Consider the following 15,761-nt stretch of genomic DNA (forward strand, 5'->3'; position numbering starts at 1 on the left):
TCTATCTTTCGGGGCAAATGAAAAGCAATGAGAAATTCTCCTGACAGTTTGTGGATCCACAGCTTTATTGGTTATTAGGAGCCTAACTTGCCCAGAGGCACCAAATACTAAACCCTTTCAAGAGTTAACCGATTTAGTCAAGGAAAATTACAATACCAAGCCTCCTGTAATTCTGAGATACTATCGTCTTTACTCGGCAATTCGAGAACCAGGAAAATCCAAATTGGGTTTTTGATTAGGTGACAACGACTGGCAGAGGTAATCTCCAGGATCCAGGCCAGCAAGCCACTATAGTTGCTGCTGGTATGTGGACTCGAGACAGCAAAGGAGTCCCACTAGACCTAAATGGAGCAAGAGAACTCAGAAGGCCGGTATCCAGGAGAGTGCAAATCCTGAAAAGTCCACCTATGTCTGGTTAAATGGTCATCTATTTCTGATGGAAGTCGACACTGGCGTGGCCATTCCAGTGACTGGAGAACCAGTCTTCAACAAAATTCATTCTGGGCTGCAACGCTTAAATTTGCGCATGACCTTGGCTAGACTGAGAACCTGTGCCTGGAACCTTTACAGATAAAGGGTACAACTTCAGTTCTGGTCTCTTCTGAGAAGCAACTGGTTCAGTCACCACTGATTGTGGAAAAAGGCTGGGGCTCAAGATTGATGGGGCAAAACTGGTTGAGAAAAATTCACCTAAAGTGGCTCCACATTTTTCGATTAGAAAATGTTTGCCTGAGTGAGGTCCTAATTAAATACCTGGACATTTTTCAGCAAGGTCCAGGGATGATCACAGGGGCCAAGGTCACCTTGTTTGTTGACCAGGAAGCAATTCTACAATTCTGCAAAGCCCACCCAGTATCATTTGCCAGATGTGCAAAAATAGAAGCAGAAATCAGAAAGCTGGAAAGCGAAGGAATCATCAAGCCAGTACAATTTGTGGAATGGGCAGAACCCAGTCGTACTGATTGTGAAGTCCAACGAGTTGGTTCGCCTTTGCAAGAATTTTAAGCAAACAGTAAAACACTTTTTGAGGCTGGATAAACACCCAATCCCTCGCAAGGAGGATTTATACGCAAAACTGGTAGGGTAGCTGCCCTTCACAAAGCTGGACATGAGCCGTGCGGACTTGCAACTGCGATTAGATGAGGATTCCCAGAAGTATGCCACAATTAATACACCTAAAGGTTTGTACCAATATATGAGACTGCCACTTGGGGTATCATCAGCTTGTGCCGTTCTTCAGCAGATGATGGAGAACACTTTACAAGGTCTACCCCAGGTCGCCATTTATCTGAATGATGTCCTAATAACAGGGAAGGCTAATAAGGAGCACTTAAAGAGCTTGCACACAGTTCTCAGACATTTCTCCCAGGTGGGTATATGCCTTAGAAGGGAAGGATGTGTGTTCCAGGCGCCCCAAGTGACCTACTTGGGCCAGAGAGTTGACAAGACTGGGTTAAACCCATTTGAAGATAGACTGGGGGTGATCAAGTGTGCTCTGTCTCCCATGTCCGTACCGGAGTTTAGGTCTTTCCTTGGGCTGGTGAATTATTACCGAAAATTTATACGTAACCTAACCTCCGTCCAGGCACTTTTGCATCAACTCCTACAAAAGGGTCAGCCTTGGAAATAGTTGCTTGGCCATGCCATAGCTTTCAGTGAAGTGAAGAAACAGCTATCATCCTCTAAAGCATTAGCACACTATGGTCCCAAGCAAGATCTGATATCGGCATGCGATTCCTCCCTGTACAGCATCTGGGTAGTATTACCTCATAGGTGGCCTAATGGAGCCGAATGTCCAACAGCACATGGATCTGGGACTTTGGCTAATGCAGAGCAGAAATACTCTCAGACAGAGAAGTAAGGTTTGGCAGTCATTTTTGGAGGTAGCAAGTTCCATCAATACCATGACGGCCGTAAACTTGTGAATTATTGGACCACAAACCTCTGCTGGTCAACTTAAACAGGACAAGCAGTAGAGCCGAATTCAACGCCGGGCTCTAATACTAGGTGCGTAGAATTACAAGTTGGAACACCGACTGGGAGGCCAAGTAATGAGTGCAGATGCACTGACCTGCCTCCTGCTGGCAGATACACCACCGGTGGTACCACCAGTGGAAGAGTCAATAATGGCTTTAAATTTTCTGGGCACACTTCCAGTCACAGCTAACAATATCAGACTTTGAACGCAGTCCTGGCAAAACTGAAACAGTTGGTGATGATGGGGGAAACAAAAGGGCCATCACAACCAGAACCGAAACTTTTTTGGACCCAGAGAGGCCAAATCGTAGTAGAGGATGGCATATTATTATGGGGAGCAAGAGAGATTGTCCTGAGCAAAGATCACACCAAGATACTGGCTGAACTCCACCAGGGTCATCCAGGGGTTTCCTAAATGAAGATGGTGGCAAGAGCTGGACGCAGACATGGTCACGTTGGTGGGGCAGTGCCCAGAGTGCCAAGAAGGACAATAATTACCGGCAACAGCTCCCCAACATTCCTGGGAATGGCTGGGTAAACCTGGACTCGGCTACATGTCAACTATGCAGCTCCTTTCATGGGCTCAATGTTCTTAGTCATTGCGGATGGCCACTCAAAGTGGCTGAGCGTTCACAGAGTTCATTCATCAAAGACAGGGGTGATAATCAAGAAACTGCATGCATCTTTTGCCACACACGGACTCCCAGAAGTGTCGGTCACACTCAACAGGCTATCATCTACCAGCAGGGAATTTGAGTATTTCCTAAAGTCGAATAGCATTCGTCACATAAGGACAGCTCCACACCATCCATCATCCAATTATCTGGCAGAAAGAGCAGTCCAAAATTTGACAGCAGGCTTAAAGAAATAACGTACAGGGTCCATATATACCAAACTGTCCCAGTTCCTTTTTGATTGTCGGACCACCCCTCTTGAAACTATAGGGATCGTTCCAGCAGAGTTGCTACTGGGGAGACGACTCCGCACCAGGTTAAATCTGATGCTTCCAGACCTGATGGTGGTGGTGTGTTGGTGAAACAGCATCAGGAACGGCAAGGCCACACACAGAACACTGCTAAGTGCGAGAGATTTACTTCAGGGTATGAAATTTGGTATAGGAACCATGGGAATGGCCCTGCATGGGTTAGAGGCATGGTCAGCGCGCGGTCTGGTCCAGTGACATATAAAGTTTGAGTACGTGCGGCAGTCCTGCACAAACATGTGTGGACCTATGAAAGCTGCAAGCTTGCAAATGTGACAGGAGCAACATGTGCCCAGCTCCTCAGAACAATCAAAAAGGCTGGCAAAAACCAAGGGTTCTCCCCCTCCTTCAGGCGTTGAAGGTACCTCAGAATCTGAGATGGACATGGTGGATGTCTCCGTCTCGATGCCTTTGCTGCCTGAAGAACAGTGAATTTCTTCTGAGATGCTTCGGGCGCAAAAGGCGACCTACTGCACGTTGCACGCCGTGTCTACCACAGGCAGAGTCAGAGGAACCTGACCTGGTGCTTAAACGCTGTAGGAGGAGCTACAAGAAAAATAACTGGCCTATGTCCTCAGCCTCAGAGTGGGAGAGATGTGATTGTAACAAGGTCAGCCAGGTAGACCTCATAGAATATGAGTTCCCTGATTGGGGCTGTTAATCTGGTCCAATCAGGGAGCCCTAACTGACGGATATAAACAGGAGGGTCAGAGGGTATGTTCACTGAGAGCTGGCTCTGAGGAAGGTGGATCAGTGTCAGGGGCTCTCCATTGGTAAATAAAGGGTGATGGGATACCGACCTCTGTGGACCTTTTAATGAGGCTTAAATCAGCAGTAATCTAAGCGCATTATCGAATGAGAGCCAAATTATTATTCATTCATGATTTTTTAAAAGAGAGTCAAAGGTTATGGGAAAAGACAGGAAAGTTGAGTTGACGATGATCACATCAGCCATTATCTCATTGAATGGTGGAGCAGACTTGACAGGCTGAAGAGCCTACTTCTGCTCCCCTGTCTTACCTGAAGGAGGCATCACTGGCAGGGCCAGCATTTGCCTTTGAACTGAAAGGTTTACTTGAGCCATTTCAGAGGGTTGTTAGTAGTCAACCACATTGCTGTAGGTTTGGAGTTACATGTCGGTCAGACCAGGTAAGGATTGCACTTTCCTTCCCAAAAAAACATTAGTGAACCAGATGGGCTTCTATAACAATTATGGTCACCATTACTGAGACTAATTTTCAATTCTAGATTTACAAATTGAATTTAAATTCCACCAGCTGATGTGATGGGACTTGAACCCATATCCCCAGAGCATTAGTCAGTGAATTTACTGTTCCATCATCAACCCTTCATAGAAAACTGACTGCATACTAAGATTTTATATAAGATACACGTGAATCCTCCAACCTTGGCCTTGGCATTCTCAAACACATTGAGATTTGGACATGCACTAATATAATACCACTCCTAACACAACAATCTGAGTGTTGGCAAACTACAGAGGCATCACCACTGACCTCTGACATTTCCTTCCTTCACACTGACACCTTTCTGGCATGATAGCAAGTGTGCAGGACCTTGGCTCCTGATCAGTGCACTCACCCCCTCCTGGGAAGTCTGGATGTGCAGATGCCAGGCCAGCTCAGGGTTGCGAAGCTCCCTCAGTCAAACAGCTGAGAAGCACTTGCTCTTTTAAATGGATATTGTAAAAGATGGCAATACAGAGCCACGGTTTAAATAAAAAGGTCATACTTTTCTCACCCCAAAAACATGCATGCATGGCTGCCAAGATCTTATAAAGTTTTAAATCATAACAGATTTTTTTGTAAAAACAATTCATTGAATTCAGTACTATGATATGAGAGAGATGTTGCTTTGGAATTTGAAAGAAAAACCAACGGTTTCAAGCAGACTGAACTCCCAGAAACAGTGGACAGAAAACAACAATGTGGAGGAGGGTCTAGAGGGGGTGGTGGTGTGTTGAGAATGGAAGGCCAGGGATCAAATTTAGCAATATTCCCATGGCGATGATTTGTGGGACATGTGGTAGGTTATTTGCTCTTTAACTACCACAAATGTTGCCCCCAGGGCATTGAGTTCAAACCACCACAACTTTATTTGAATTGTCGTAGGACCATTGTAGATTCTAAAATGGCCCCCACTGGTCACCCTCAGGAGGACTGAAGGTGAACTGACTCTCCCCCTCCCCCCAGCTCACTTTGGCTCGCCAACCTCAACAGGAAATGCTGCTGGAAGAACACCGAGTTCTATGTGCATAAATACTCGCGCAGATGCGGTTAAATGTTTCAAACAACTTCACTGCATGCTTTCTCTCTCTCTCTCTCTCTCTCTCTCTCTCTCTCTCTGGTTCCCTCCGCAACAAGCGTTGTCCACTGTGACCTCTCCCAGTAATCAACAGTCAGCCAGAATCTGAGGAATGTGAGGCCTGTGAAGGCCAGAGAGTGCGTGCGTGCATGCGTGTGTGAACAGAATGATCTACCAGGAATTGCACGGGAAGGTCTCAAACCTGTGTTTTCGCTAAGGATGAGAGTGGCACTTTCTGTGGGGTTGGTGATGTAGGAGGGGATGTGTTGGGGGGGGGAGAAGAGAAAATACCAGTGCACTTTTATGAGAAAGAAAAGCCCCTGCTGTTTTTAAAGCCATCAATTACAACCTATTTGCAGGCCAAGACTAGAATTGTGGCACTCTTTGCTCTGTGGGCTGTTGGCCAGCTCCCAGATTCACACTAATGGAACTGCAGGTCCTTTCTTCACCCTCAAGGCAATGACTGGAGAATCCTGAACCTTTTCCCTTGGAATAAGCAGTGAGGAAGCAACGATTTTGAATCCTGCCCTGCTCCCACTGAATAGAGGTTCATGCAAATCTTTTCTTGATTCCCTGCCATAACAGCACCAAGAGTGCTCCTCCACTACACGGTTCAAGAAGGTATTCATTGCCACCTTCTCAAGGGTCAATTAGGGATGAGCAATAAATGCTAAACGAGCCAACAGTGCCCATATCCTGTGTGAGGATAAAAAGCAAGATAAGCATCATTATCTGAATGGAGGCCAAACCTGTTTATTCATCTGCAAACTTGAGCTCATCTGAGAATCTGCTAACCTGCATCCTAAACTACACTGAATCCTGTTCAGCTATCACACCTATACTCACTGAAGCCTGGTCTTGATTTTCATTTGCATCTTGCTTTCCAAATTCCTCCATAGGTCTCTCCCCTCCCCATCTCTGAGAAGTCACACAAGCCTACAAACCTCCAAGCTCCTCCCGATTTCAAGTCACTCTGTGCCTTCATTTGCCTGGGTGCCAAGATCTAGAATCCCCTCCCTTAACATCTCCACCTCTGTCCCCTCCGAAAGGTCCTCCCATCTCCATTACACGTGACTCGGAGCTGAATTTTGTAGCTGATAACAATCCCTTTGGAATGTTCAAACTACAAAGGTGCTACAGCAATGCAAGTTGTTGTTACCATAATCTCTAAAGAAAGAGAATTTCATCTGAACATTTCAGCATCACTGGCATCTCACTGAGCAACATCAACCCATTTGCAAACTTATTTGGACAGTACAGGAGCAGAAATTCCCACTGTATAACTACCATTACCAGAGCAATTCACTCCTCATTTTGCAATCAAATCAAAAGATCGCATTCCCTGTTATCACACACCTTGCTGCTCTCTGGTAAGACTAGTTCGTTCAGATGACGGGCTAAAAACTTACATCAAAAACAAAATCGCAGTGCAGTTATCACACCCCTTGTTTCACATCTCCATGCAGATCACAACATTCCTGTGTAATACTCAATCCTGAATTCCAGCAAGGAACTGACAATAACTCTACAATTGCAAAGGCTTCTCTGAGTTTCCTCACCTTCCATGCAAGCGCAGCTTAAAACCAGGGAATGCCAAAATTGGGAATGATAGGTCTGCATCTGAATGGGGGCGGGGGTGGACAGATATGTCAAGGCTCCCTACCTCAAGCTTCTAAGTCCTTTAATACCAAACAGTGGAAAAGAACAGTCTCCTACCTTTGCACTTGTTGGTTGTCTTGTCCAGAATGGCCTTTGTGGAGACTATTTTACCGTACCTGTTACAAAGAAAAGGACAATTCAGAAATTACATAAAATCAGCATGCAGGCGATTAATCTAGTTTTGAGCCTCCAGGGGAAGCTGTGACACAGTGTTGCACTGTCAGAGGTGGCATATTTCAGGAAGATGTTAAACTGCAGCTCCATTTGCCAATCCTGTGTGGATGTAACAGCTACCCTGGTATGATTTCAAAAAGGAGCAGGGAACGGGGTGGTGGTCTCTGAGCTGCTGACCAATATTTGTCCTTCAGCCTGCATTACAAAAAAGCAGATTATCTGGTCAATGTCACGTGAGAGCTTACTAGGCGCTAAATAGCCATTGCGTTTCCCCCTGCACTACAAGGGTGCTCACACTTCAACAAGTGCTACATTGACTATAAGAAGCTTAGGACGTGTTGAGGTGGGTGTTATATAAATGCAAGTCTTCTGTTCTCTGTTGAGTCAATGCCAATTCAAAAGCCAGTTCTTCTGATTTGCTGGTTCGAACATGTCATTGGTTTCTGAATGTTCTGATTTTCCATAATCCTCCTCACTAATCTTTAAAAGCATTTTTCTACCCAGAAAATCAACTTCTGTTTCAGATTCTTGCATAGGCCCACCCTGAAGGCTGCACTTCTTGACGTCAGAGGTGGTCCCAATCACAGTGTAGCCATCCTAACCCCTTGCGTGATGCCTGACTGGCCCCTGCTCAAAGTTCATAGCCTCCTTCCAATGTTGGAATGGACCACCTGCAATTTCCAACAAAGCTTTAACCCACTGGTCATGTCTTCCTGTTGACACGCATTAGAAAATTATGAAAAGTAGCACTATTGTTCAGTCTGTGGACAATAAGACAGGGATTTGCTTTCAATTGATTAAAATGTTTTTACTCAATTCTCCAACATAGTACCGGTCAAGATGCTAAAATCCCATTTGTCCCTGGACTAATACTTTAGAGCTAATACTTCAGGTTCAAATCCTACAAGTTCAATTTCAAATTAAATTTTAAAAACTAGCTTAGCGGCAACCACTATCAATTGTCAAAAACCCCATCTGGTTCACTAATGTCCTTTGAGGAAGGAAATCTACCAACCTTACCTGGTCTGGCCTACATGTGAATCTAGACCCGCAGCAATATATTGACTTTCAAATGCCCTCTGGGTAATTAGGGATGAGCAGTAAATAATAACCCAGTCAGTGATGCCCTCATTCTCTAAATGAATAACAAAAATGATGTGTGGGGAAATGCGTAAATGGGGTACCAACAGGACTCTGGTGCCATTTTAAGTGTCACCTTGTGGGTGGGATATGAATTTGAGGGCCTCTCCGGTGGATGCAAAAGATCCCAAGGAGGGTCTGAGGAATCCTCCAGTGCAGCTTAACCAGCATCATTGAGCCATTGCTACATCGCTGTGTCCAAAGGGGCTGTGACTGCACTTGCAATTGGCCTTGTGGTAGCTTAACGACTGTGCACAATGAGATATCAATTATATTCAATTCTTACACACCCATATGACTCGGTCCTCATTGCTATCCCCTGTCTTATCTCTCTGCTCCCAGTATGTTCATATCCTATCCTCTTCTCACAACAACCCACAATTTAGCATGCACTTCCATAAAACGGCACTATGGCCAAGTAGCTGTCCAAACAGCAAATCCTCCCCTCATGCTCCTACCCTTTCCTTTGCACAATACCTATTACATATTCACGCCTTCGTAATGCCTGCCCATCCCTAAATCTCTAACAGTGCAAAGCATCAAACACCACTTGATGTTCAGCACCATTCGCCACTCCTCACATACTGACGCAGTCCAAGGCCAAATGCAGCAAGGTCTGGACAATATCCAGGCTTGGGGGAGCAAGCAGAAAGTAACATTCATGCCACACAAATGCCAGGCAATGAATATTCCCAATAAGAGAGATTCTAACCATTGTCCCATGACATTTGACATCACCACCATGGCTGAAACCTCCACTCTAAACATCCTGGGGGTTACCATTGACCAGAAACAGAACTTAACTAGCCACATAAATACAATGGCGACAATAGCAAGTCAGAGGCTGGGAATCGGCGGCAAGTAACTAACCACTTAGCTACCCAAAGCCTGTTCACCATCTACAAGGCACACGTCATGGAAAACTCCCCACTTGCCTAAATGGGTGTAACTCCAAAAACACACAAGAAGCTTGACACCATCCAAGATAAAGCTTGATACCACTTGATTGGTACCACATCCATAAGCATCCACTCCCTCCATCACTGACGCTCAGTAGCAGCAGTGTGTAGCATCTACAAGATGCGCTGCAGAAATTCACTGAAGATCCTCAGACAGCACCTTCCAAGTCCACAACCACTTCCATCTAGAAGGACAAGGACTGCGGATACATGGGAATCACTTTCAAGTTCCCCGCAAAGCCACTCACCATCCTGGCTTGGAAACATGGTTCCTTCAGTTGTTCTGTCACTAGGTTGAAATCCTGGAATTTCCTCCCTAATGGCATTGTGAGTCTACCTATAGCACACAGGCCGCAGTGGTTCAAGAAGGCAGCTCACCCCCAACTTCTCAAGGGGCAATAAGAGATAGGCAATAAATGCTGGGCCAACCAGTGTCATGCATTCCTCAGAATAAAATAAAACAAAACACCCAAATCCACTTGATCAACACAGGAGACATACAGTAAGAATGAGACAGACTGATGCAGACAACAGCAGAATGCTCTTAGTGGGCCAAATATTATACTCCTGCTCGGATTTCTCACATTCAAAGCAAAGAGTCTGCCTTGAATGTTTTCCCCCTTCCTAGGAGGGAAAAGGTTACCAGAGTGAAATGAATCAGGAGCCTCTATAAATAAATCCTGTCACGTGCAAAAATATTTCCTGTTCTCGTCAGCTTCAGCCTCGAGAGTGCGTATAAATTTCCTGAATGACTCATTCAAGCAAAGGCATCCGTGTGATCTCATGCTCTTTCTCAATGGCTCGGTGTTCATTACAGTTTATTCCGGTGATTAATTGCACTGGTGGCCAAGTGCGTGCAAGAAGCCACAGACTGATCCAGGCTTGGTCTCCTGAACAGGAGACAGCATCCGTTCCCTTTAGCACTCACTCTGCTATGCTGGCCAGTGAGACCAGAGATCCGAACACCACCAGCTCAGCTTAGTTGAAGCCACTAGTCACTGCCAGCCATTTAGAAAATGTCCTGTTTATTCCTATGCTGTTCCCTGTCTGGGAAAGGTACAATGCCTGGAATATTCTTTCCAGTTACAGTGAACAATGCCATTCATAAGAATGTATTAGATTCTAGGAAGTGTAAGTGAGCAACAATGCAAAACTGACTGTTAATCTTAAATTGGTTGTTAGTGCGATTCTTAGTACACGTAGAATTCTTCACCAAGTACTGTCCAATCACAGAATTATATCTATTGTTGAATGCTAGGAAAGGGGATAATGGATTGTATCATTCTTTTAAAAGGCCTACAGATAAAAAGAAACTGTCTTCGCCAAAGTAATGATTGTGCCTTTTCTTTTGACAGTTGAGTGACGCCTCTACCCCTTTGTAAAGATTACCACGAATTCTACAGAATTACATTGACCAGAGTGACAGGCCATTTGGCTCATCTGCTCCACGCCGATGTTCACACTCCACACAAGCCTCCTCCCAGCCGACTTTATCACACCTTATGCTTCTATTCCTTTCCCCTCTGTACCTGTTGTGTGTCATCTCAGGTAGTCATAGAGCACAGAAACAGACCCTTCGGTCCAACTCATCCAAGCTGACCACTACCTCCTCTGGATGTTCATTCCACGCATGAGCCACTCTCTACTTAAGAAAGTTGCCCCCAGTCTTGAAATCATCCACCCTAGGGAAGAGACACTTGCCATTCACCTTATCTATACCCTTCATGATTGGGCCCAAACCTGAATAGGCTACTGGGCATTCTCTACGCCAGTCTCCACTGGCATCCAGCTTCATGTGAAGCCTGGTGCCTCTGGCCCCTCCTTTGGCCCACTATGGGGGACATGCCAGCAAGATTGGTCAATGCAATGTTCAAAGGATATTTCTGGTTTGAAAATTGCCACTGGGGATGGGGCCTTTTGTGCTGCCAGTGCTGTATTCCTGTGCCAACCACATTCATGCCAACTGTACAAGCAAATCACCAGAGCCTGAACACCCGCCTCTGCCAACTTTACCCAATAACACTGCTGACAGCAATGTCTGTCGCTTAACTGTGAGCAAGGCTGGTTGATCCAGGCACCAGTTGCATGAGCCAATACCTGGCAGATTGGATCCCAACCATGCTGAGGAGTTGGCCAATCCAGCTGCTGCAAACATCAACATCTAGAGCACCAGGGGAGCTGTGAAGCTATCTGGGCACAGGCTTGAAGAGAATCTGCCCACTAACCCAGCAAGAAGCAGGGTGGGCGTCATGTATATAGTCTATTTTGGTTTAAAAGCTAGCATCAGGCCATGTGGCATGTCACATCTGCCCTCAACCTCCCAAACGCTTCATTTTAAGCTTAACGCAAGCTTGAGGAGCAGCACTTCATCTAGTGGCCAATGTTAGTTACAAAACTGAAAGCAACAATCTCATCACATAACTACTGCGTCTCTGAGACAGCAGACGGTAGCAATGGCTTTGCTGTTGCCATGGAGCCTTCCTCCATGTCCATAGGTTATTTCTTTATTTGTCCCATTAGCGCCCCCTTTTGTTTCAGAACATAGAACAGTACAGCACAGTACAGGCCCTTCGGCCCACAATGTTGTGCCAAACTTTTATCTTAATCCTAAGGTCTATCTAACCTACACCCCTACTGTCATTCATATACCTGTCTAATAGCTGCTTAAATGCCCATAATGAGGCCGACTCCACTACCCTCTCTGACAATGCATTCTACGCCCCCACCACTCTCTGAGCAAAGAACCTACCTCTGACGTCTCCACTATATCTACCTCCACTCACTTTAAAACTATGTCCCCTCGTAATAACTACCTCCACCCGAGGAAAAAGTCTCTGACTGTCCACCCTATCCATACCTCTGATCATTTTGTACACCTCCATCAAGTCACCTCTCATCCTTCATCATTCTAAACAGAAAAGCCCAAGCTCTCTCAACCTGTCCTCGTTAAGACCTTCTCTCCATTCCAGGCAACATCCTGGTAAATCTCCTCTGCACCTTTTCCAATGCTTCCACATCTTTCCTGTAATGAGGCAACCAGAACTGGACACAATACTCCAGATGAGGCCGAACCAGGGTTTTGTATAGCTGGAGCATAACTTCATGGCTCTTGAACTCCATCCCTCTATTAATGAAAGCTAAGACTGCAAACACTTTGTTCATTTAATCTCCTCTGCCTTCCATCCCATCACAGACCTTCCCTTTGAGTTATACTCTTTTATCTTCCCTTTAGTCATGTTGCTGCCTCCTAACTTGCTTTAAATCTGTTCCATGTTGACCTGCTATAATAGTTCAGGTTGAGGATATCTCTCTCTTTCTCTCTCTCTCCATAGAGGCTGCCAGGCTCATCAAAAGTTTTTATTCCAGCTTTTCATATCTACAGAAAGTGCTCTCATTCTGTGCCATTGCTGGTGACCTCCCCAGCCAAATATGCCACCAGTGGGACATCAGGAAATGGCACTCCAAAGGACAGAAAGCAAGCATCACTCATTAGTGCAGGCATTGTTTCACAGTTGGTTCCCAGAATCTGATAGTACCACTGAGGCTGCTGAGCTCAATGAGTGCCTTTTGTCTTCCTCTATTCAGCTCTGATTAGATGCCTCACCTGTAACCAGCCACGTGCTGATACTGTGATAGATCAGGAAAGGAGGAGGTGCAATGAGACCTGGGTGCACTTATACACCAGTTGCTCAAAGTAAGCACTGCAGAAGCAGCCGGCAGAGAAGAAAGCAAATGGTATGTTGGTTTTCATAGCAGGAGGATTCGAGTACAGGAGCAGGGATGTCTTGCTGCAATTGTACAGGGACTTGATGAGACCACAACTGGAGTATTCTGTACAGTTTTGGTCTCTTTATCTGACGAAGGATGTTCTGGCGATGGAGGGAGTGCAGCAAAGGTTTACTAGACTGATTTCTGAGATGGCAGGACTGATGTATGAAGGGGGACGGGATCATTTAGAACTGTATCCACTGGAATTCAGAAGAGTGAGGAGGGAATGGCATAGAAACTGCTAAAATTCCAACAGGTTTATACAGGGTAAAAATGCAGGAAGGATGTTTCCAACGAGCTGAGTCCAGGACAAGTGGTCACAGTCTAAGAACATGGGATAGATCATTTAGAACTGAGATAAGGAGAAATGTCTTCACCCAGAGAGTGGTGAACCTGTGCAATTCTCTGTTACAGAAAGTGATTGAGGCTAAAACATTGAATGTTTTCAAGAAGCAGAAATAGCTCTTGGGTTAAAAGGATCAAAGGTTTTGGTGAAAAGGCAGGAACAAGATATTGAGTTGGATGATCAGCCATGATCATACTGAATGGAGGAACGGTCTTGAAGATCTGAATGGCCTACTCCTGCTCCTATTGTCTTTGTTTCTATGTTACTGAGCCAGTGTGTTCTCCCTGATCCTCACACCAGGGTATCTCTGTAGGATTAGGAAAGGGCTGGTGCACTAACAAACCAGTTGACAAACTAACACCACACCCAGACAAAAAAACAGAAACACGGCAATAAGTAGAGAACAAGATAACAAAGTGTGGAGCTGGATGAACACAGCAGGCCAAGCAGCATCTCAGGAACACAGAAGCTGACATTTCGGGCCTAGACCCTTCATCAGAGAGGGGGATGGGGAGAGGGCTCTGGAATAAATAGGGTGAGAGGGGGTGGGGGACCGAAGATGGAGAGAAAAGAAGATAGGTGGATAGGAGAGTATAGGTGAGGAGGTAGGGAAGGGATAGGTCAGTCCAGGGAAGACGGACAGGTCAAGGAGGCGGAATGAGGTAGTAGGTAGGAAATGGAGGTGTGGCTTGAGGTGGGAGGAAGGGATGGGTGAGAGGAAGAGCAGGTTAGGGAAGCGGAGACAGGCTGGGCTGGTTTTGGGATGCAGTGGGGGGAGGGGACGAGCTGGGCTGGTTTAGTGATGCAGTGGGGGGAGGGGAAGAACTGGGCTGATTTTGGGATGCAGTGGGGAAGGGGAGATTTTCAAGCTTGTGAAGTCCACATTGATACCATTAGGCTGCAGGGTTCCCAAGCAGAATATGAGTTGCTGTTCCTGCAACCTTCGGGTGGCATCTTTGTGGCACTGCAGGAGGCCCATGATGGACATGTCATCTGAGGAATGGGGGGGGGGGGGGGGGGAGTTAAAATGGTTCGCGACTGGGAGGTGCAGTTGTTTATTGCGAACCGAGCGGAGGAGTTCTGCAAAGCAGTCCCCAAGCCTCCGCTTGGGTTCCCCAATGTAGAAGCCACACTGGGTACAATGGATACAGTATACCACATTGGCAGATGTGCAGGTGAACATCTGCTTAATATGGAAGGTCATAACCATTTTAACTCCTCCCTCCCATTCCTCAGACGACATGTCCATCATGGACCTCCTGCAGTGCCACAATGATGCCACCCGAAGGTTGCAAGAACAGCAACTCATATTCCGCTTGGGAACCCTGCAGCCCAATGGTATCAATGTGGACTTCACCAGCTTCAAAATCTCCCCTTCCCCCACTGCATCCCAAAATCAGCCCAGTTCTTCCCCCCCACCCACTGCATCACTAAACCAGCCTAGCTCGTCCCCTCCACCCACTGCATCCCAAAACTAGCCCAGCCTGTCTCTGCCTCCCTAACCTGTTCTTCCTCTCACCCATCCCTTCCTCCCACTTCAAGCCGCACCTCCATTTCCTACCTACTACCTCATCCCCCCTCCTTGACCTGTCCGTCTTCCCTGGACCGACCTATCCCCTCCCTACCTCCCGACCTATACTCTCCTCTCCACCTATCTTCTTTTCTCTCCATCTTCAGTCCGCCTCCCCCTCTCTCCCTATTTATTCCAGAACCCTCTCCCCATTCCCCTCTCTGAAGAAGGGTCTAGGCCTGAAACGTCAGCTTTTGTGCTCCTGAGATGCTGCTTGGCCTGTTGTGTTCATCCAGCTCTACTCTGTGTTATCTTGGATTCTCCAGCGTCTGCAGTTCCCACATTCACTAAAACTAGCAAACAATCTGGTACCAGGTGCTGACATCAAATTAACACCATGTGCAGGTACAATTAAATACAACAACTGGATAACAAGTTACAATAGCTTCAATGCCAAAATGGCAGGTATTCCAAAATATCAGCAACATTTGAAAGAAAATGTTCACCTTGAATGCAATGGGACAACTGAAAGAGAATATCAATCTGGACTGGAGCCTACAGAAAGTGGGATCAGGTGAAGCCAGGGCAAATGATGCGACATAGGCTGCTAGAATACTATTAGGATTTTCAGCCTCAGTTTTCACCAAGGAGGAGACAAATATTTTGTTTGATCTGGAGAGGGATCATGAGCACTTTGTCAAGGTAACATCACATGACTGTATCACCACTGGCATGGTCAAGCTGCTGTCTAAATGTAAGGTGAATAAATCATAAAGTAAAGGGTGCCATCTTGTTGAGGTGTCTGGTGTTCTGTCAGTGGGCTGACAATCCAGAGAGAGGCCTATTTTTCCCCTTCTAGAGAAGGTTTGCCAAACCACATGCCAATCAGGCAGTGCCAAGAGCACTGGCGGGTACACCCTT

The 15,761-nt window shown here is 46.1% G+C and overlaps 1 protein-coding gene across 12 annotated transcripts in view; it reads right to left on the reverse strand.

The window, feature by feature from the left end:
* Positions 1 to 15,761, reverse strand: part of LOC125448278 (RNA-binding motif, single-stranded-interacting protein 2-like) — a 257,608-nt gene that overhangs the window by 91,879 nt on the left and 149,968 nt on the right. For all 12 annotated transcript variants that reach the window (XM_059643492.1, XM_059643493.1, XM_048523462.2 and 9 more), the window contains exon 3: positions 7,001 to 7,059. In XM_059643492.1, coding sequence (XP_059499475.1) covers positions 7,001 to 7,059 — 59 coding nt within the window. The remainder of the gene's footprint in view (positions 1 to 7,000; positions 7,060 to 15,761) is intronic.

This window comes from Stegostoma tigrinum, chromosome X, assembly GCF_030684315.1.
Source record: "Stegostoma tigrinum isolate sSteTig4 chromosome X, sSteTig4.hap1, whole genome shotgun sequence".
Lineage (NCBI taxonomy): Eukaryota > Metazoa > Chordata > Chondrichthyes > Orectolobiformes > Stegostomatidae > Stegostoma > Stegostoma tigrinum.